General features: G+C 37.9%; 1 protein-coding gene across 1 annotated transcript in view; it reads left to right on the forward strand.

The window, feature by feature from the left end:
- The first annotated feature begins 819 nt into the window (after positions 1–819).
- The window catches only part of MRTFB (myocardin related transcription factor B), a 128442-nt gene continuing 105361 nt past the window's right edge, over positions 820–23900 (forward strand). The window contains exon 1 of the mRNA XM_012554651.2: positions 820–1305. Within this exon, the coding sequence (XP_012410105.1) occupies positions 1152–1305 (154 nt within the window). The 5' untranslated portion in view covers positions 820–1151. The remainder of the gene's footprint in view (positions 1306–23900) is intronic.

The following is a 23900-nucleotide window of genomic DNA, read 5'->3' on the forward strand; positions in this document are numbered from 1 at the left end:
TGTTAGAATGGCTAAAATTAAACAGATTGACCATGTTAAGTATTGGGGAGGATGTGGAGTAACTGGAACTGTCATACACTGCTGGTGGGAATGCAGAATGGTACTATGAAAAACAGTTCGTCAGTTTCTTAAAAATTTAAACACATGGCTGCCATATGATCCAGCTGTTCTACTCCTAGATATTTACCCAAGAGAAATAAAAATGTATCCGTATAAAGATTTGTACAGGAGTGTTCATAGCAACTTTCTGGGTAATAGTAAAAAACTGGAAACAATCCAGATGCCCATCAATAGGGAAATGGATGAACAAACTGTGGTATGGAACGCTATTAAGTAGACAACAGTTTTTTCCAAATGTTTTGCCACTGAATAACATGGATCATCATTCTTCTAGCTTCTGGTAAAAGTTTTCGTGCTGACCACTGGTCAGCCCCTAAGTCAGTGCCACATATTTACGGTTTTTATCATATCTTTGGTACTCCTGGTATCAATTTTTGTATCAGTCAGAACGGGCCAGGTTATACTGTGGTAACAAACAGCCCGTAATCTCCATGGCTTAAGGTAAAATTTTTTCTTTGTTGTACACTGTATGTCCATCACAGCACAGCTGATGGTTCCATTACCTGTTCTCATTCTGAGATTCAGACTGATGGAGAGTCATTATCTAGAACATTACTGATTGCTATGAATGTTGACTAATTTAAAGTTGTTTGATATATAGGCATTAAGATGGTTTTTCAAGCCAAATTGTTTTATTTGCATCAGTATTAGTTGGCTTTCTTCTCCTTATTGTATTCATGAAAGTTTTAAGTAATGGCGTCAGTGGCTATAATTTTCTTTAATCTATGGCATAAAAATTATACAAAATATTTTTGAACTTTTATTTACCTTATAAGTGCTTTCTTTAGTTGGGAAATATGTTAGTCCTGTATTTTTGATAAGGAACCCGAAATCGAAAGAGGGTAAATTAATTGGTAATGGCCACACAGCAGTGAAACTGGACTAGATCCCAGGGTTCCCGTTTTACTTTTGTGCAGGTTGGAGAAAAGTAAGGATACCATCTAATTACCCATTCTTTATCTTGACAGTCTCTTCAACAGGTCACGTTTAAGAGGTTTCTTGTACCTCCTGTTGCCAGTGGCTGGGACACAATGGATCACACAGGGGCAGTAGACGCTGAGGATGAATTGGGACCGTTAGCCCATCTTGCTCCAAGTCCTCAAAGTGAAGCTGTTGCTCACGAATTCCAGGAACTCTCATTGCAGTCCAGTCAACACTTACCCCCTCTGAATGAAAGGAAGAACGGTGAGTTCTCCAGCATGTGCAGTGAGAACTTTGATTTAAAGACTAATGCTTTGCCAGCCCAATTTATTCCTCTTTAGTCTTTGTCCGTTACATTTTTTGTTAGTTACATTTGGCAGTCTGTCACCAAGGAGAACCTCACAGAAGTACTGGCTGGTGATTGATCGGCAGAATTTCACGTTCTTTGCAGTTCTTTCATTTTTTTTCTCCAGTAAGAATCTTTGGTGGCAACATTGTCTTTTCTATTTTTTAATATCTTGAATTATCAATAATATCTTACTGATAAAGGTTAGTTTTAATGGATACAAAATTGCTGTGTAAAACAAGTGCCTTCAAAATACGTTTCTGTAGGTAGAGATTATCTCGGTAAAAGAGTGGTTATCTACTAGCAAAAGTATATATTTAGATTTGGATAGCAAAACAAAAAGGGATTTCAAAGTGTAACTGTGTAGGCCCTTTGTCCCCCTCATATCCACTATTGGGTGGCAGATCACCCTATATAGCACTTTCACTCAAGTATACGCAGAGCTGATACTGACCACTTGCAAATATTTTTTTCTCTTTTTTACAGTTTTCTCTAGCATAGTTAAAAATAACTCAAATAATTGACCTTCAAGTAGACGGCATTATAAAGCCCTGGAGCACTTTTTCTTGGTAAACACTTTGCACTATACACCTAAACATACAGCTTTTGCTCACTCACAGTTGTTAAACAGTGAAGGAGCAAAGTTAGTGAGAACACCAAATTATTTTTTTAAGTAGCAGACCATCATAACTAATATATTATGACCATATCATTTTATTTTTTGTCTGGCCCAAGCAAAAATTAGAAAAACAGAGCAACCCTGCTCACCCTCAGATTAATCATTTTCTCTGTCTCAACTCCTCCTCCCACCCAGCTGTAGTAAAATGAAAATAGGGAACCAGCACCCCCAACCCCTCCACTCGCGTTGTGGTTGTGTGCCATCAAGTTGATTCCAATCCATAGCGACCCTGTAGGACAGAGTAGAACTGCCCCACAGGGTTTCCAAGGCTGTAATCTTCACGGAAGCAGACTGCCACATCTTTTCTTCCATGGAGTGGCTGGTGGGTTTGAACCACCGACCTTTTGGTTAGCAGCCAAGCACTTAACCACTGCACCACCAGGGCTCCTAATAACAACAGTCCCATAACCCATTGCCATTGAGTCAATTCCAACTCATAGTGACCCTATAGGACAGAGTAGAACTGCCCCATGGGGTTTCCAAGGCTGTAAATCTTTATGGAAGCAGACTGCCACATCTTTCTCCTGTGGAGAGGCGATGGGTTCGAATGCCTTTCAGTTGATAGCCGAGGGCTCCTTATAATAACAGTCCGATAACCCATTGCCATCAAATCAATTCTGACTAAGACTGACCCTTTAGGACAGAGTAGAACTTCCCCATAAGATTCCCAAGGCTGTAATCTTTGTGGTAGCAGATAGCCAGGTTTTTTCTCCCATGGAAAGTTGGTGGGTTTGAACTGCCGACCTTTCGGTTAGCAGCCAAGCACTTAACCACTGCATCACCAGGGCTCCTTCCACCCACAGTGGTCTACTTTAATGTGTCACTTTCTGGGGACAAGTTACCCAGCATCAGTAGAAATGTAGCAGCGCCCTGGAGTATCAGTGCCCCTGGTCGGACACTGCAGGGGGACACTGTAGGAGGACAGGTGAGGCCAAGGCCACAGGTCACAGAGGACACACCCTGTGCAGCTTCAGCTGCTGGCGCCTGTCGACCAGCCTGTCCGTGTGGATTTGAAACGTCTTCCATTCTCATATGATGCAGGAATAGATTTGTATTACACAAAATGAGAGACGTGATAATGGCTGAAAATAGATGAGATGGTCTGCACATTACAAAATTATCACTGCTGTTTGCCTCCCAGCAAAAAACATTCCAAAAGAGAGCAGTTAAAGGAAACACAAGTCTGGAAAAGCTAGCAGGCATACCGGGCTTCATGGGGCCATGGCCTCAGAGTAGGAAGGCTGACCGATGACAGTTCTGGGTTCACAGAGGTGCACCTACCAGCAACGTTATTTTTGGAAATAAACTTTCCATTCACCCATTTTAGCACAAGCATAAGATTCATGCTCTAATGGCATGAAGGTAGCTTCCTATGTTGATTCCAGGGAAAATAGATGGTAGGTATGGTTCAGTTCTCTTCCCACTTTTCTTTCCCCACCTCCAATGTGTTGCATCTTAATGTCAGAACTGGCAAAATTTAAGCTATCTGAATGATCACTAAGAAAGCAAGAGCTTCTTATTTGAGTATTTTTTTATATTAATATTTATTTGATTCTAGGATATGACTGTATTCTCAGTTTGGCTGGCTGATCCTTAGCATATATTAAAATGAATATTTTCTATTTATTCTGTATCTGTTTGGGAAATTTTCATCGATCACAGAGGCATCCCAGAGTAAGGGCGGATTATCCAATAAGCAAGGTAAGCAGGGGCTTACTTGCGCTTACTTACTAATCTTGTGAACAGTTTCACACGGGTTTCACCACACGACATGAGTGAAACCTATGTGAAATTGTTCACAACAGATTAGTAAGTAAGCACAAGTAAGCCCGTGCTTACCTTGCTTACTGAATCATCTGCTTCTGCCAGGGACTGTAAATTTGAAAAGAGGCTTAGATTCTGTAGGAAGGTGCTGTGGGGTTGGGAGAGAGACAGATGCCAGCCATACGTGGAAGCAGATCTTTCATGTGGTGAAAAAAACGTTAAATTGTTCACTACAGATTAGTAAGTAAGCTCGTGCTTACCTTGTTTATTGGATAGTCTACACCATCCCAGAGTCTCGAGAAAACACAGCATTGTTCATTCTTAATATAAATGAATAGAGATAGATGATATACAGTTATTTTTAACACATAAAACTAACAAATACAAAATAATGTTAAAATTTACAAATACACTAAGCTACGTAGTAGGAAGGCAGGCTTAAGAATTTCAGCTGGATTTATTGTGCTTTCCAAAGTTCTGAAGAGTCTTACGTTCACAAATATATTTTTTTAATTTCTGTTTTAGAAACCAGAAGTAATAAAACGATTTCCCTGCAGAATGCTTTCCTACCTACTCTGTTACTTACTTTTCTGGATTCTGAGTTTTCCCAATCATTCTCATTATTGGCCTTAATTTACTCAAGAAAGTAGATAAAAAAACACTTACCACTAATCTTAGTTCTTTAGTACATGTCTTTGGAGGATATTTGTTCTCCCTTCAATTAAAATTGATTTGTACCTGATACTTGTTGTCAGGCACAACCTTGACCAGTGTGGTTGGTATAAAGCAGCATCTTAGCTCAGGTGCTGTCAAAACCTTCAGGAGGCAGTGGTTGACTGGTGATGGCTTTAGAAGCTTCTATCAATTAGTACCTAGCCATATCTTAGATGGTAGCTAAGGGAATATAACCACACTTAGCCACATGTGACAACATGTGATCAAATTTAGACGGTACACTTGGACCAGTATAATACTCAAATTATCCTTCTCAAAGAAAATAAGAGTTGAACTAGTATAAAATTGGAATATCCACTTGCTCAAGAAAATGGCCATATGTAGCAGGGAGAGAAGTGTGTAGGGAAAGTTTAACTTGTGGTCATTTACTTAATACAGCCTACCACATCCTCTTGCAACAGGTACCGTGTGTGCCTGAACATAAGGTAAACCTGGCTATAAGGGTATCTCCCCTTGTAAATTTTTGGGGAGGTAGATAAAATGGTCTAGTTTTTAATTTAGTTACATATATGTAGTTAAAAGCATGTTTTATGAAGCAATGTGATAATTACTTTTATAATTACTTTTATTCTCTCACATTTCATGAAATCATTGTGCCCAAATTTTTATACATGAATCTGTATGATCAGTGTTTTTTTATCATCAGTAGAACCGCTTTGAATCACCCATCGAACACTAATTTCTAGGGCGTGTCTTCATTTCTGTCTCTTTGGTTTGAGTTACAGCAAGTTTTGAATGCTTGTATGATCTGACACTGAACATTTTACGTCTGAACCACAAGTTACCCATTCACAAAACAGTAGGACTAAGTTTTAAATTGTCTTATAATCTCTACAACATAATCACTAATTTTTTATTTGTTGTTGGTTGTACCATTGTATGGGGGTATGGTTTCTGTTTTAGAATTTATCCTATGTTTTGAGTAGGGAATACATTCGCATGGTTTAACATTTAAAGGATACAAACCGGTCACTCTCCTAGCCTTGTCCCTCAACAACCCAGTTACTCTTTCCAGAAGTAACTATTGATACTGGTGTCCTTTCTGAGAGAGTGGTATTTTTAAAAGCAATTTTTAAAAGACTTTTTTGTAACAGCATCCAAGACTTCAATTTTAAGGTCATTAACGTGGAAATAATGTGTTAATTTTTTTCTCTTCTCTTTTTTTTCTGATTCTATTAGGATATTTCTATAAACAGCCCCAAATCCTTTGAATGAAGTTTAAGTTAACGTGTTTTCCCCACAGGTACTTTTTTTGTTTAATATCAGTAAATAAAAGAGCATCTCGTAATAATGAGATACTGTGGAAGGACTTAAATATGAGACAGTTCCCTCTTTTCTAATGAATAATTTCAGTTGGTTAAAAATCTCACCTTATGTTTGAGCATATACTCTATAAACTCAGGCTTATAATAATCTGCATACACATTCCAGGCATAAAAGGAATCCTTGTTCAGCTTTCAGAAATCTAGGTCTTTTACGCAGTTATATAAGCAGAGTATGTTCACATCAAGCAATCTATAGGTGAAAGAACCTTAAACTTTCTTACCTTAATGATTTTTTCATTTTATTTATTCCTTTTCTTTTTAGGTCTTCTTAATGCCTTGTTTAAATCAGCTCACATACAAAATAAAGGTGTTGACCTCAAAATTAATGAATACTAAGTACTATTTACATGTTATGAAATAATCGAATTTAGATATTTTCTTGGTGTTTGTATTTTATTGTTATTCCTATTTGTTTGAATTTCACTTGTTAGAATTATTTTCTTTTCTACTGGGGGAAAATGGAGATATTTCAGTTTGGGGTTAGTGTGTAGAAGTACTGCCTAATCAAATAGTTTATAAACAATCCTTAACAAGGAAAATGAAGTTTATATTTAAGTAATGATTCCAATTCTTCCCTAATTTTTTTTAACATTTATTTTAGAAATATTACTGGAGTGGCAAAATATTCCCCTTACTGGAGTAAATAAAAAAGATGTTTTAGTAAGGATAAACAAGGACTTTCCTTTACCCCTGAAAGTAGTTAACATAATTCTATAGCTAGTAGTTCCTCAACAGTAAGGCAAGCACTTAGGAAATTAATTTTTCCCAACAAGTTAGCCCTTCATAAAGGAAAGTAGATATATACAAACACGTAAATAAATAATGTACCTATACTAAAACAATGCATACACAGAGAAATTGATTTTCCTTTTGACATTTTATACACACAGTAGATCTGTTTTCATGTTCCAATATTAACATTCCTTCAGATGGTTATCACTTGGAAGAAAAGGAAACCTAGTCAGAGTTCTTTGGGTGTAAATTGAATGTAGCTTTCTAAAAGCAGGGAAAAGTAAGGTGAGTGGGAAGAGCTCACCTGCAGGTTGACCTTTGCAGCTATAGCTTTGCCCGTGCCTACCCTTTGACACGGCCCCGAGGGAGAGGCTTTGCATGCACGCGATCATTTGTGGGACTAGTAAACTGTCAGGCAGAGCAACTCTCTGAGTATGCTGGCGGGCAAATTTAAGCTTCTAGCTTATGACCAGTGTTGTTATAGCGTAAGTGGATACGTTGATAGAGATTTCTATTTTTAGAAACGATTTGATTTTTTAATACTTTTTGGTACATCTCCAAGTCCAGCCATTTTGAAGATGAGGGTCAGTCATGTTTGTCCATCTACTGTGTGGTACAACAGACAAGTTGTCAGTAGTACCAAGGGAGCGTAAAATGAGTGTATCTGTCGTCTTTCTCTTCCTACACTAAGAGACTTTTTGAAACTGTATTTATTTACTGTGAACTATTCAGCATGGTTCTGGCCTCATTAAAGAGGCGAGACTTACTTGTTATTTTAAAACTTTGATTTTTACTAGTTATTGTGGTTGTTATGTTATTGTGGTTGTTATGTTTTTGAGCTTAGAATCCCATCTGGAAAAATCTTTTCTAAGATTTTCTATTCATGAATCAATGACGGAGCCCTCATGGTGCAGTGGTTAAAGAGCTCAGCTGCTAACCAAATGCTCAGTGGTTCAAATCTACCAGCTCCTCCTTGGAAGCCCTATGGGGCAGTTCTGCTGTGTCCTGTAGTATCACTATGAGTTGGAATCGACTCAGTGGCGCCTAACAACAATGCTGAACAGTTCTAGATCACCTCTTGTTCTGTTCCTGAATGATCATTTACTTAAAGAGGAAATAATTTATTCAAGAGTTTGTTGCACACAGGGAACATGGTGGCTTTTTGCACTGGATTCACTACCTGTGTTAATATATTTGGGAACAGTCAGATACACTTGGCCTAGGCCTGGAACCTAGCCAAAGAAAACTGTTTCCATTGCACCATAGGAAATAAATGATGTATGTTCATAGCTGGTCTTTTCACAAGTTTTGAAAACATTTCTCCTCTCATTAACCTGTCAGGCCAGGTGTTTGGCAGTATACAAAGTGATGGGTGTCTTGGGTAAAACTATGTTCCTTAGAATGTGCATAAGGCTTGTGTAACCTAATGTAGATCGGTGAGAGAAAGAGGGAAGTTCCAGCTTTCTCCTGTATGGTCAGACAGGATTCTTGCACTGTCATAGATGGGAAGGAGATTAATAGATGTTAAATAGCCAAGAACTGTGGGAGTCTCGCTTTCCTTTTCTATTACTGGAGGTAATAGAGATGTATAATTTTCTGCCAGATAATCTTGTCATTGACTTTGATGTTAACATATTTAGGATCTTGAATGTTTAAAGTAATTCTCAGGAACATTAATACACATATTCTAGTGACACGTGTAAATAATTTCTTTTGATGCTTCAGGAGTTACTTGACTATTTAGACTGAGAAGACGAACACATACTCCTTGAATATAATTTTCTTCAGTCAAGTTTCTAACATATATATTTTAAATTTTCTATTGTCGAAATATGATGAACATGACGTGCCAATTCAACATTTTTCACATGTATAATTCAATAAAACCAATTACACACATGCACGTATATGTATACAAGGCTTTAGGACTCACACTTCACACAGTTGTAGAGTTTAAAAGCTGTCTGTGAACCTCCTAACATCTGCAGATGAAATTCATGATTAATTGTGGCAGCTCTCATGCACTTTTTGTTTGTGACAATCTCTTGAACCCTTCAAAATGAAAAAGAAGCCTTATAAGTAGCTTAAGGGCGAGGTGCTGTCTTTGATAATGACCTTTATAAAGTCTCCTATTAAATAGCGTGCTTTGTTGCACAGTGTAAATAAGCACCTGTAACCCTGTTTGCCTCCTTTTTTTCAACTGGGTTTCTTATTTAGCTAGTTTTGCTTCTACTGAGAATTTTCTTTGCTTCAGTGCATTACTGAACACACCCAAGGAGCATTTGTTGGTGTGTGTGCGCGTGGAGGGGGGGAACTCTGCATTAATTTACGTTAGCCCATCTGTAGCTGGCAAATGAGTCTGCTCTCCTGATGAGCGGTGTCAGAACACTAACAGAAGTGTGCTTTAATTACCATTGGGGGGATGGATAGAGCCTACAGTTTCAGAGGTGCGTCAACAAGACCACAGCTGCTAATTATAGCACCTTCGAAGCCTCATTTTGAGTTATTTATCCAGTCTTTATAATAATGTGTCCTCTTGCCACAATGCCCTCAGAGTCAACAATTAATATATTCGTTATAAGTAAGAGTTAAAGCCTAGTAGTAATTAGCAGTTCAAATCAGCGGGAGACCACAGTGTCTTAAACTTACAAAAGTGTCTACCTAAACTTTTTATAAGACTTTTTTAGAGTTACTAGAGTCATAATTTACTAAAAAAAAGTCTTTGCTGCCTCCTAAAAAAGCAATTATAAAAGATAACTCTATGATATAAATGATTAGTTAATAAATACCATTCAACTATAACCCCCTAGCTACTTAGACCTCTCAAGGCTACTTGGAAATGAATAGTTTATAGTCGGTCCCTCTGTTGGGACTAGAGACTTAGTTAAAATTAAATTGAAGTTATTTTTACTTAACGTCCGTCACCTAACCCAACCACAAAGATCTTTTGTAGCTAGAAAGGAAGGGGAAAGGATAGATACTTGACACCTGCTCTGTACCATATCTCTAATAAAAAACAAATACCAAACCCATGGCTGTCGAGTCAGTTCCGACTCATAGCCACCCTATAGGACAGAGTAGAACTGTTCCATAGGGTTTCCAAGGAGCGGCTGGTGGATTCAAACTGCTAACCTTTTGGTTAGCAGCAAAGCTCTTAACCACTATGCCACCAGGGATCCATGTGTCTAATAGGGCCTGCTAAATATGGAGAGTGTACTAGAAAAAAGTAATCCATGGGTTTTTTCCTCTTTTTGCTATTTAGATTATATTTTAAGACATCTATAATAAAGGGCTATTGTAACAGGAAGTGGTAAGACAAATATGGCAAAATAACAAACGTGTTAGAATTTTCTTTTTTGTTATGTGGTTAATAATCACCCAGACTTATTAGCAGTATTCATACGTAATGTTTTCTGACTCCTTTAATTTAATCCATACTGTTGGCTCTTCTACCCTCACCTGCTGCCCTCACTATTATTAACAGGAAGTGTAGTCTTTTGGGAGTCAGGACTCCAGTCTCCTCTGCTGACTCAGACTGTGAGCATGGGTAAGTCTCAGAAGCTGTCTGTGTCACAGTCTGCCCATCCTAATCGCCGTATGGTAGCTTTCAGCCCTTGTGTCTCTCTGGCTGCCCTTGCTCATTACATCATGTGTTCTTATATCTCATTATCACTTCTGCCTTGCGCTATTCATTGGGCAGCAGAAACGGAAAGAATGGAAGATAATGTCCATCTCTAACAGTTATCTGATGAAATTTTCCATAGATACTAATCAGTAATGTTGCTGTTAAATACATTCTTCATGGATCTATTACTGTACATACATGCAGCTCTCTCAATTAGTCGGACTTCTCCTCCCATCCCAAAATTAAAAGGAAAGAGAAATACTGACTCAAATTATGTTATTCTCAAAAATAATATATTTAATTTGGAATATGCAATATCTTCCTATTTTTTCAAGGGTTGGCAGGTATGCATTAATATGCTTATAGTAGCATCAGATTATCAGCTAAAAGACAGTATTTCAGCTTCTTTTTAAAAGCTCAAATTATTCCTATTCTTTTCTGGTCATTTATGTCATTGTTTTCATTAAGAAAATGCTAACAGCTGCGTGTCTGTTTTCACCAACTTAAATTTTTTACGTATGTACTCTTCGTTTAATAAAGACATAACAAGAAAAGCCAAAAATCTGACTCACAACTTGCCTTTGGTTCTTGTAGGCTAAATTTAAAAACTGACAAGTGTTAGAATTTGTCAGTGCTGTCTGCAGACTTGAGCTACAAAACAGAAGACCCTGTTTGACAGAAGCCTTGATCCTGTCAGCAATTAAGAAGTATATCAATTGCCGTGTTTGATCAAGCCATCATAATTTGTTATATAAAAGTTTGCATTATCAGACTACTCAGCTCTCCCAAAATATTAAGAAATCAGTATTTCAAGGGTGGAGATGGGGATACATTTTTTTTATTGTTAGCAAACATTTATTGAACAGCTGCTATGTGTCATACCATGAAATTATTCATAGATTTTAAGCCTCTAGTGCAATGTTGGCAGTTCAAAGTGTAGTATATTCTTATAAAATTGTTGGACACGTAGACCTTTAAAACTAATTCCCCCAACAGTATACAGAAAATTAATTTAGAGATGATTCTTAGAGATAGGTGAGAGGACGAAGATCCTAGTTGTAAAGAAAGAGGACTGCAGAGTCAACCTAAACACTCCTCCACCATGGTAGATGTGTGACGTCATGCTACTAAGAGCCCGTGTCTCCATCTATAAACAGGAATAATGTTAGATGTACCTCATGGGTTGTTGGAAGGATTAAACGAAGTAAAGCATTTAAAGTATCTAGCGCATACATGGTACGCTATAAGCACTCAGTGCATGTTATAGGTACCCAAACTGGGTGTTTGATTAACACATGGTGCTTAATAGCACCGGCTCTGGAGCTGCCCTGTCTGCATATGGACCCTGGCTACACCGTCACAGCTGTGCAAACGTGGGCAAATTAGTTATCCTTCCTTGCCTCAGTTTAATCATCTGCAAAATGGGAATCATACTAGTACCTGCTTATAGGGTTGCCATGAGGATCAAATGAGTTAATTTAGGGCATAACGCTGTAAACTATTTGCTAATAGTACACGTATTTAGAGTATACAGTATTTCAATTCATACTAAGTGTTTTATAACTTAATGTTTCTTTTACTAGCTCTAGTAGTTTTTGCCTGTATTTTCTGGAAGTATTTCTTTGTAAAGAAATCAGAATGGCATGGGATTCCTTAATGTCTCACCATGTGCCCCCATAACCTTTGAAGAGTAACTTATCTGATGAGAGCTGAGAGGGCAGATCGCAGTAGGCACTGATTTCCCATGAAGTTTGTCCCTCTTGTTGGTACTGCCAGTTCCCACAATCCTCACATTCCCTGGGCATCAGTCAGTGTCTACAAGGAATGATTTTCAAATATTAAAGCATGTGAAAAGACAAACAGGCCAAAACTCAGAGCTCTCTAGGGACCATGACCTCCAAAACAGACTCCATTCTGACATTTTCACAAGCTACTTGAAGGGATTCCAGCAGGGTCATTCCATTTGGTAAACTCCTAAACAAACCCTCTGTCATCAAGGGCTGATTTATAGGTTTTTCTTCTTCTTATGTACTTGTTCTGATGAGATTAAGATAGTAGATATGATTGCTGAGACTCTTTTAAGGCATGTGATGTATATGATAAGTATTACGCAGACGACTTTTGGTATTTTTGAGTAATAAGACAGTTATTTGTTATGTTTAAAGTGATTTCTTGCTCTGTGAGTTGTCTTTTAAATTCTTTTTCTTTTAAGTTTTGACTCCAGGAAATCTATGTCATAATCATATTTCTAAATTAAAAAAAAACATTATTAGCCGAGTTATTTAACAAGTAAATTGCCTAAATTCAGAAGTGATCTTTTAAAAAATACACACACAGTATATATATACATATGTATATATGTATGTATGGTGACTTGTTTCATAATGACCTTTGGGATGTGTGGAAACAGAAACAATTCTAGTGTTCTACAGTATTCTTCCATGAAATCTTGGTATGATAGCAGTTAGTGCTTTAAAGTTATTATAGGGGGCTGATCTATAAATTGTTTTTCAATTAATCCGAATCCCCTTAAAATATTTTATTGTGTATTATTATACATTTCTTTTAAAAAAAAGAACATAGTGCTAAAAATAAATGAGCAGGGCAGAACTCCAGAGAGTTGAAGTCTGGACAACTTAAGGAAATGGGCAATTAGGATTTATTTGGTTTTTAGTTAGCCTTAAATGCTAACATTCCCTATAGTGTCTCAGACTGAGGTCTGTGAGTGGCATATATGAAATGTCCAGAAGTGAACAGCATTCCACATTTGGAGGGGCAGGTTTGTTGGAGAGATTTTGTGTGGTTTGTTTCCTTCTCTGCATGATTCTTTTCAATGAGTTAATCTTTTGGATCCACAAAGTTTTGCCTCTTAGATGGAAGAGTCTTATAAAAAATTTGATATCTGATTCTGTTGTAGGAATATGTTTTGAACAAATTTAAAAATGGGTCATGGGCAAGCAAAACTGATTTTATGATCTCAACCAAGCCTCTAAAAATTAGTAGTAAAAACAACACCAATTTTATCATATTCTAATAAGCTGTCAGAAACCCAGGATATTATAGAGGTCTCCTTAGGAGAATAAAATGAAAGTGAAATAGTAAAGTGGTCACAAATAATTATTGACTGTAGTAGAGGATTTTGTGGCTCTTGATTGATGCTTAAAATATAAGTAAAGTATGTGGTGAAAAAAATACACAAAATATACGTGTTACCCTCTTTGGAAAGCCAAGACTAACAAAGTGATGTTTAACTAAAGATGCTCTTAATATGAGAAAGTATTAGTTTTCTAATATGTTTTTCTAAAATAGATTTTTCTATATTTTTTTTTGTTAGTCTTCATTTTTTTAAAGAAAATGAAATTTGGTTAAATTACTAATAATTTGCTGGTGAACCAGTGAAATCTCTGGTTGCAGTAATAGTGTGCTTATTTGTTTATTTGTGTATAGAAGTAGAGTAGCTGCTGAGAAGCCATGGTGGGTGTTAGGAGACAGAACAGATCAGACTCTCTACTAGTAGCTGGATGAATGAGGCTTGTGTAGGGCTTACATGGGCAGACTGGCCCCAGAGACCCAGAAGAACCGAACCTGGAGCAGCTGTGCAGTTCCAACAAGTTGCTGTCACGTTTGGATCTCACTTTCATTGGTCCAGGTGACTTGTTGATAATAACAGATGAAAATCAAATAAATAAGATACTATTGAATATGAAAAGTAAAAAAGACTGTTTTTGAAAATAAGAGTCATCAATATATTCATATACTTTGTACTTTAGAGTATATCATATTTGGTTTTTATCAAATGAGTCTTATATATGTGATTCCATTCTACTGGCCCAAGTGTTTGAAACCACAATTATTTGAATTTCATGTGTTGTTTAAATATGCTGATGTAGAATCTTTTCCAGTAGAATTTTTATTTTGAAACTATGCACTTTGTCTAAGATGCTGTTCGCCTACCTTTGCTTTTCTGAGAACTATGATAATGTGAATTAAATGTCTAACACTTATGTTTTGGCCATCTCAGTTAACCCTGGAAACCCTGGTGATGTAGTGGTTAAGAGCTATGGTTGCTGACCAAAAGATCAGCAGTTCGAATCCACCAGGCACTCCTTGGAAACCCTGTGCGCAGTTCTGCTCTGTCCAGTAGGGTCACTATGAGTCGGAAAAACAACTCGACGGCAGCAGGTTTGGTTTGGGTTTTTTGGTAGTTAACCCTGTGCCTTCTCACAAAATCAAAAGACTTTTAACAATGGTGAAATAATTTAGAAAAGGATATCAAGAAAGGTGGCACAACGTGAAGAGCGTAGCCAGTTACTGAATTGTATGTGTACAAATTGTTGAATTGGTATATGATTTATTATGTACGTTTCAAAAAAAAACCTTTCTTTTTTTTCCCATCTATGCTATAACCAATCAACACATATCTTTTTTAGTTCCACCTGCAAACCACAGTGTGCTAGGTTTTTCCATATGTTTCTGCTTATTACTACATTCTTCCCCCTTGCTCACACAGGAGGCCTGGAGCCCAAATTGGTAACAAGCCAAGTTAAAGTACTAAATTCTGCCAGTAGAGAGAGGTTTTCTTCCTTGACTAGGTGAAGGCACTTTACCTATGAGGTAGATTTTAATTGTTTCCATTTTATAAGACCTGTAAGCAGAATGTCAGAGAGATTAATGCAAGGATACAAAGCTATTAAAGAATAAAGTTTTAAAGATGTATTTGGCTCTAAAGTTACCTGTAAAGGTTATAAAGAATGTTATTGCAATAGGAAAGGTTAATTTTATTTTAAAGAAAGATAGTTAAGATGCAAGTATTTTTAAGCTAGACTATTGCTTTTTAATTTTTATATATAAAGAAAATAGTTACAAAGGGCCTAAATACAACATGTATAAAAGATACAATAAAAAAATGTTAAGATTTTATTTGAAACTCTCAGCAAAATAGGAATAGAAGGGAAATTCATCAGCATAATTAAGGGCATATATACAAAACCAACAGCCACCATTATTCTCAACAGAGAAAGATTGAGCACGTGCCCCTTGAGAACGGGAACAAGACAAGGATGCACATTGTCACCACTCTTATTCACTATTGTACTGGAAGTCCTAGCCAGAGCAATAAGGCAAGAAGGGGAAATAAAGAGTATCCACATTCGAAAGGAAGAGGTAAAACTCTCCCTGTTCACACATGACATGATCCTATATGTAGAAAATCCCAGAGATTCCACAAGAAAGTTACTGAAACTAATAGAAGGAGTCAACAAAGTGGCAGGGTACAAGATCAACACACAAAAAATCAGTTGGGTTCCTTTACACTAACAAGAACTCTGAAAAGGTTATCAGGAAAACAATACCATTTACAATAGCCCTCAAAAGGATAAAATACCTAGGAATAAACTTAACCAGGGACATAAAATACTTATACAAGGAAAACTGTGAAACACTACTGCAAAAAAACAAGAGACCTACATAAATGGGAAAACATTCCATGCTGATGGATTGGAAAACTTACATTATGAAAGTGTCAGTACTACACAAAGCGATCTATAGAAATAATGCAATCCCGATCCAAATCCCAACAACTTATTTTAATAAAATAGAAAAACTAATATCCAACTTGATATGGAAAGAGAAGAGGCCCTGAATAGCTAAAGCACTATTGAAGAAGAACAAAGTAGGGGACCTCACACTTCTTGGTCTCAAAACTTACTATACAGCCACAGTAATCAAAACAGCCTGGTACTGATTCAAGGACAGATACATAGACCAGTGGACTAGAATTGAGAACCCAGAAGTAAATCCATCCATCTCTGGGCAGCTGATCTTTAACAAAGGCTCGAAGTCTGTACAATGGCAGAAGAAACAGTCTTTTTAACAAATGGTCCTGGCAAAACTGGATTATCTATTTGCAAAAAAATGGAACAAGATCCATACCTCACACCACACACAAAAACTAACTCAAAATGGATGAAAGACCTAAATGTTAAACCTAAAACTATAAAGTTCCTGGAAGATAACATAGGGACGAAACTAGGAGACCTGATTTTGGCATAAGTAGTCTATCAAACACAACTAAAAATGCACAAACAACAGAAGACGAATTAGATAACTAGGACCTCCTAAAAATTAAATACTTATGCCCATCAAAAGGCTTTACCAAAAGAAGAAGAAAAGAACGTATAGACTAGGAAAAAATCTCTGACAACAACGTATCTGATAAGTGTTGTGATGGTTAAGGTTGTGTGCCAACTTGGCTGGGCCATGATTCTCAGTGGTTTTTCAGTTATGATGTAGTTTGGCAGTTATGTAATGATGTAATTTGGCAGTTATATAATGATGTAATCAATTCCATGATGAGATCTGCTATGAGCAGCCAGTCAGTTGAAAGGGAGTTTCCTTGGAGGTGTGGCCTGCCTCCAGTATATACACGGATGTTCCAACAAGGCTGTCATTCTGGATCCTGCATCTGGCTCGTCATCATCTGACCTCTGTTTCTTGAGACTTGAGCTGGCAGCTTACCTGCTGATCTTGGGATTCGTCATCCTCCACAGCCTGTGAGCCAGTGTCCTGCTGTCTGACCTTCCAGTCTTGGGTTCCTCAGTCCTGCAGCTATGTGAGTCAGGAGAAGCCTCCAGCCTGACGCCTGACCCACAGACTTGGGAATTACCAGCTTCTACAACCGCGTGAGCCATTTCCTTGAGATAAAACTCTCTCTCTCTCTTTCTCTGTGTGTGTGTATATATATATATACATGCTTCACTGGTTTTGCTTCTTTAGAGAACCCAGCCTAAAACATTTGGTACTGAATTGTTCTAGAGAAACAGAATTGTAAGGATGCGTTTTCTAAATTGGTTCTCAAGTCTGGTTAGGCTTAAAGATGTTGATGACTCTTTTTCCAGTAGTAAAGAGGGCACTGCTAATCCATGGCATGAGATGGCAATAGAAATACAGAAAATATCACCACCAATAGACAAGTATTGATGACAGGTGAGGCTCTGGGTGATCGCATGTTTATTGTTTTTCTACAGTCTTGTCAGAATGAGAAATATAAGGAAGCTGGTTGGTTGGTCCTACTGTCATTAGACAAAGTGGTGAAAGAAAGAGCTGAGCTCAGGGCTTCAGAGTCAAAGCTCTAGCGCTACAGAAACAACCTCAGAGTTGCCACTGGTGCCCTGAAAGAAAGCCTTATTTCTTGTAGCAACAGAACTGATATTGCCAAAAACCAAACCCAGAGTCTTATTGTAAGATGGCTGAATTACAGCTCCAGTTGAATTCCCAACCTCGAATGGTGTCTGAAGTTAAAGTGAGGGCATTGATTGGGAACAAATGGGATCCTGAAACTTGGGATGGCGACATACGGACAGATAATCAGGAAGCTGGGGACACTGAGCCCCTAAATTCAGTTGAATCATTCCTGCCAACAGAACCAGCCCTCTCACTCCCATTAGAAGAGATTACTCCATCTTTGTCTGCTAAGCCACCCACCCCAGTAAAACCATTAGCCCTTCCACCCCCATCTGATGAGATTAGCCCAACTCCAACTGAAGAGCCCTTGTCTGCATCATCACCTGGGGAGGCATTTAAGTCATTGCCTGGGGCATCACCTGCGGCATATACCTTACAAGACATTGTTGAATGTTCTTAGAGCACATCTCCACCACCCATTTTTGCTTCTAGACCTCTAACTAGACTTAAGTCCCAGAGAGCCCCAAAAGGTGAAGTACAAAGTGTGACCCAACGGGAGGTACGCAACCCTCCAAAAGAACTGCTTGACTTTTCCTTTATATACAAACAGAAGCCTGGGAATATTTGTGGAAATGACTGTTAAGGATGTGGGATAATGGTGCAGGGAACATAAAGTTGGATCAGTCTGAGTTTATTGATATGGGCCCACTAAGCACAGATTCTTCATTCAGTGTTTTCATCTCAAGAGGTTAGGACAGGATGTAATAGATTATTTCCTTGGTTCACTGAAGCGTGGGTTACGTGGTGGCCTATGCTAAATCAAGTTGAAGTACCAGACTTGCTTTGATAAACTGTAGAAGAAGATATCCAAAGACTTAGGGAAATCAGCATGTTTGGGATTTATCAGGTTATACCCACAGACCTCCACGTGGAGTGCCCAGAGGACACACCTTTTACCACAATTGTGAGGAACAAATTTGTGAAGGGAGCCCCAGCATCCTTGAAGTCTGCTATGATTGCTATTTTATGTAACTTAGATTTGACAGTAGGAACTGCCCTCACTGAATTATGACACCTAACTACAGTAGGGCTGATTGGACCCCATTGTGGTAGGGACCAAGTGGCAGCACTCAGTCAACAAAGATAAGGTGGGCATGATTACTGTAATGGACGGTGGACTCAAAACAGTAATCAGAATAGTCTGACTTGTATGGACTTATGGCTTTGGCTACTTAGTCATGGTGTCCCTAGGAGTGAAATAGATGGGAAATCTACTAAATATTTAGTTGATCTGTACAAGTGGAAGAATTCTAGGTCAAGCGAATGGCAGTCTAACTTGAATTACCAGAACAGAGAGTCACAGCCCCTCAATCAAGTCCCAGACTTGAGCCAGTTTACAAACCCACAACCCCTTGAATGAAGGGGAGGCTAGGTCCTCTTGAGGAAGACCCCCACTACACTTGCAAAAATTTATACTGTTAACTTTTCTCCCAGCCGTCTCCAAAGGAATCTATGGCCTTTCACAAGAGTGGCTCTTCACTGGGGGAAAGGAAATAATCAGACTTTTCAGAGATTACTGGATACTGGCTCTGAACTGACAGTAATTTCAGGAGACCCAAAATGTCACTGTGACCCAACAGAGCAGGGGCATATAGAGGTCAGGTTATTAATGGAGTGTTAGCTCATGTCCATCTCACAGTGGGTCCCTGTACTCATCCTGTAGTGATTTCTCCCGTTCTAGAATGCATAATTGGGATAGACATAAACTCAGCAACTGGTAAAACCCCCACATTGAATCCCTGACATGTGGAGTAAGGGCTATTATGGTAGGAGAGGCTAAGTGAGAGCCATTAGAACTGCCCCTACCTAGGAAAATAGTAAACCAAAAGCAAATACCGCATTCCTGGAGGGATTGCAGAGATTACTGCCACCAACAAGGACTTGAAGGATACTGGGGTAAGTAATACCCACTACATCCCCATTCAATTTGCATATTTGGCATGTGCAAAAAACAGATCTTTGAGAATGACAGTGGATTATCAAATCTTAACCAGTTGATGACTCCAGTTGCAGCTACTGTTCCAGATGTAGTTTCATTGCTTGAGCAAATTAATACATCTCCTGATACCTGGTATGCAGCTATTGATCTGGCAAATGCCTTTTTCTCCATACCTGTTTCAAAGGACCACCAGAAGCAGTTTGCCTTCAGTTGGCAAGGCCAGCAATACACTTTTACTGTCCTATCTCAGGGGTATATCAGCTCTCTAGCCCTATATCATAATTTAGTCCACCGGGACCTTAATTGCCTTTCCCTTGCACAAGACATCACACTGGTCCATTGCATTGATGACATTATGCTGATTGGACCTAGTAAGGAAGAAGGTAGTCCTAAATACCTGCTATGACCATGTGAACAGTTGCAGAAATGAGGACTGTAATTGTTAGCAGTGTTTCTTCCTTGTACGTGTACATCAAATATTTTTGTTTTCTTCACTTATACAATAGATGTAATGGGGCTAGTATGTTTTCAGTCGTACACATGTTGTATCATGTTAGGTGCAAGTATGACTTAATAATTGTCTTTATTTAGAGATAATGTATGGTTTAATAAGATGTGTACAGGTGCCAAGTTGGCAAGGGGTGGATTGTGATCGTTAAGATTGTGTGTCAAGTTGACTAGGCCATGATTCTCAGTGGGTTGACAGTTATGTAGTTTGGCAGTTATATAATGATGTAATCAACTCCATGATGACATCTGCTGTGAGCAGCCAGTCAGCTGAAAGGGAGTTTCCTTGGGAGTGTGGCCTGCCTCCAGTATATAAATAGATGTTCCAGCAAGGCTGTCGCTCTGGATCCTGCATCTGGCTTATCATCATCCGGCCTCCAGATCTTGGGACTTTAGTTAGCAGCTTACCTGAAGATCTTGGGATTCATCAGCCTCTGCAGCCTATGAGCCAGTGGCCTGCCATCTGACCTGCCAATCTTGGGTTTGTCAGCCCCTGCAGCTACGTGAGTCAAGAAAGCCTACTGTCTGATGCCTGACCCATGGACTTGGGACTTGCCAGCCTTCTACAACTGCGTGAGCCATTTCCCTGAGATAAATCTCTCTCTTTCTCTCTCTCTCTCTGCAGAAGACCCCCATATTGGGTATTTATTGCTCCACTGGTTTTGCTTTTCTAGGGAACCCAGCCTAAGATTAGGGTTTAATCTGTAAAATTTATAGAGAACTTCAACTACTCAACAACAAAAAGACAAACAATCCAGTCAAAAAATGGGCGAAGTATCTGAACAGACACTTCACCCAAGTATACATTCAGACAGCTAACAAACACATGAAAAGATTCTTGTGATCATTAGCCATTAGAGAGATGCAAATCAGAACTACAATGAGATACCATCTCACCGCTGGAAAAACGGCACTGATCAAAAAAAAAAAAAAAAAAAAAACTACTGGCAAGGTTGTGGAGAGATTGAAATTGTTATACACTGCTGGTGGGATTATAAAATGGTATAACCATTATGGAAAATGGTATGGTGCTGCCTTAAAAAGCTAGAAATAGAAATACTTTATGATCCAGCAATCCCACTCCTAGAGATATAAGAGCAGTGACATGAATAGACGTATGCACAGCTACATTCATTGCCGCATTATTCACGATAGCAAAAAGATGGAAGCAACCTAAGTGCCCATCAATGGATAAATGGATAAACTGTGTACATACCCACAGTGGAATACTTTGCAACTATAAAGAATGAGCAATCTGTGAAACATAACATGGGTGAATCTGGAGGACATCATGCTGAGTGAAATACATCAATCAGAAGGGCAAATACTGTATGGTCTCACTTTTGTAAAAAGTCAAGAATAGGTATACACAGTGAAAGCAACGTTCTTTGATGGTACCAGGGATGGGAGGAGGAGTAAGGGGGAGTCACTTTCTACATAGTAGACACTTGTTATTTTTGATGATGGGAAAGGCAGTAAATACCCAATATGGGTGAAGTCTCCACAACTTGACCAAGGTAAATGAAGACACTAAAAAGGACACAAGAATAAGGGACAGATTCGGTAAATGCTATAGCATATAAAATTTTACAGCAGTACTAACAACCAAAAAATACATGTGGTTACATAGGTAGATAACGTATGTATATATGTGTATAGGAAGGCATATATGAGTACATACATGTACATTTATAGGTGTATCTCTAGGCATATGTGTATATGTGTGCTGCATATATATTCATATATGTAATAAAGCACATAGAGGGCACAGTTACGGAGATTTCCTAGACATATGCAAACACCTCGCAGGATTGGCTAAAAGGCTTAGGGCCCTAGTCTCGTGGGACAGCTCAGTCAATTGATATAACATAGTTTATAAAGTTCTAAATCCGAGTTTGGTGAGTAGCATTTGGGATCTTACAATACTCATAAAGACCCATGGTGTTATGAATGTTCTGAAATGATAATGAGCCTCATTTTAAAAGGAATTAATACCTGCTGGTGACATTGATGGAGCCCTGGTGGCTCAGTGGTTAAAAGCTTGGCTGCTAACCAAAAGGTTAGCAGTTCGAATCCACCAGCTGCTCCTTGGAAACCTTACGGGGCAGTTCCACTGTGCCCTGTAGGGTCGCTATGAGTCAGAGTCCACCACAACGGGTTTGGTAATGTTGATACTGTTCTAAGGTACATTTATTTAGCTGTACACAATTTAGTATCTTAATATACAGTTTGGATACAGCTAATATCACACTTCTTTTCATTTTAAATATTTCTTTTTATTTGTATTCTATGTATAAATAGTCTCTAATGTTGTGACTAAGAAAATGTTTCTCCTTGACACTGCTTTGGTAAATATGTGCTATTTCCTATTTTTTTTCCTGTTTCTCTCTTCCTTGTTCTAAGTCCTCTCCTTCCTCTTTGAGTCTTTGAAACTTCCTAACTCCTTAAGTTAACCTATAAGTTGTGTTTTCTAAGGTTAAAAAAAAAAAAGTTTCCGAAAACAACATTTGGGAACAAATTGAAAGCACAACACACCCGATACTCTGGAGAAGAGACCATGGTGGTCAGACACAGCTGAATAGCTGATGCTGGTGTCTGTGAGAAGCGTGTTCATTGTCAGCCATTGTTTGCACTCCTGATTCTTGGTTTTGCACTTTCTCTGGCCTTTTTGTGCCGCCCAAATACTAAGACTATTCGCTCTTGTAAAGATAGCTTGAATTTTCATTATAAAAATAGCAATACATGCTTACAGCAAATTTTTGAGAAAGAAAAGGAGAGATAAAAAGTTTAATAGATATTATGCTAGTCAGATAATCACTGTTAAATTGTTGTAGTATCTTTTAAGTCTTTTTTTTCTATGTAGGCTTTTTTTTATTTTACAATGTCATTTATGTAAATTTATCTTCTGTTTTTTCTCATTTTTCATTACGTTTTACCTTTTTTTAACTTTATTTTTATAATTGCTTTATAAACAGCAATTTAACGATTGCATACTAGCTCATATGAGTACATCAGATATAGTTTATTTAACCAAATCCTTACTCTTAGAGACTTCAATTGTTTTTCTATCTTTTTTTAATAGTAAATAGATTAAATCTTTGCACTAACACAATACGGATTTTGAAACTATTAAATACCTTTTAATTCTGTTAGCTAAAGTGTTTCCTCTTTACTAACTCGTGTAAACTCTTAACATGTATCCTGGTTTTGAGTGTGGACTTTGGACACAGACAATTAATCCTGAGTTTTAAAAATCCCAGCCAGTTACCTTGCCACTGTTTTGGTTTCTTCATTTGTGAACTGGGATGAAGGTACAATAAATGAACCTACCTTCTAGGATTGTTTAGGGAATTAAATGAAATGAAACATATAAAGGTTTTAGCCCAGTGTCTTGGACACAGCTAGTGCTTTTATTATTGAATTAGTTTTATTTTACAGGAATAGAGGAGTTACAACAAAATTTAGCCTAATTTATCTGTTATGCCTAAAGTGCCACCTCCTCTGTATGAATGGTTCACCTAAATATGTGTACAGGGTGAACAAGAGAATTTCCGGTTTTGAGATGGCAAAAGTGCTCTTGTTATAAATTAACTTTGTGGTTAGAAATTCTGGAATGCTTGTTACTCATATATCATAGACTAAAATGTTTTTCTCTAATTAGCATTATTAGACTGCTTTATGAAAATGTGGCTTTGGGGTTGGTGGTATATTGTGTCATCAGGCTCCCTCAGACATTCCAACTAGGTGGAATCTTTGTTCTGTACAATTTTTTTTTTAATCTTCTTAATTCTTTTCAAATGACCTCATTCTTAAAATGTCTTAAAAGGAATGTCAGGCATAACTCATTTTCCAAACAATATAGAGAATGGCTAGAGTGTGTAATATTTCAGAGTCGTTTTCCTAGAACAATATCAATCATATGAGGTAAGGAAACATCTATTTTGCATAGAGTTGGAATATGATTA

This window comes from Trichechus manatus, unplaced genomic scaffold (assembly GCF_000243295.1).
Source record: "Trichechus manatus latirostris isolate Lorelei unplaced genomic scaffold, TriManLat1.0 scaffold00024, whole genome shotgun sequence".
NCBI classification, from domain to species: Eukaryota; Metazoa; Chordata; class Mammalia; order Sirenia; family Trichechidae; genus Trichechus; species Trichechus manatus.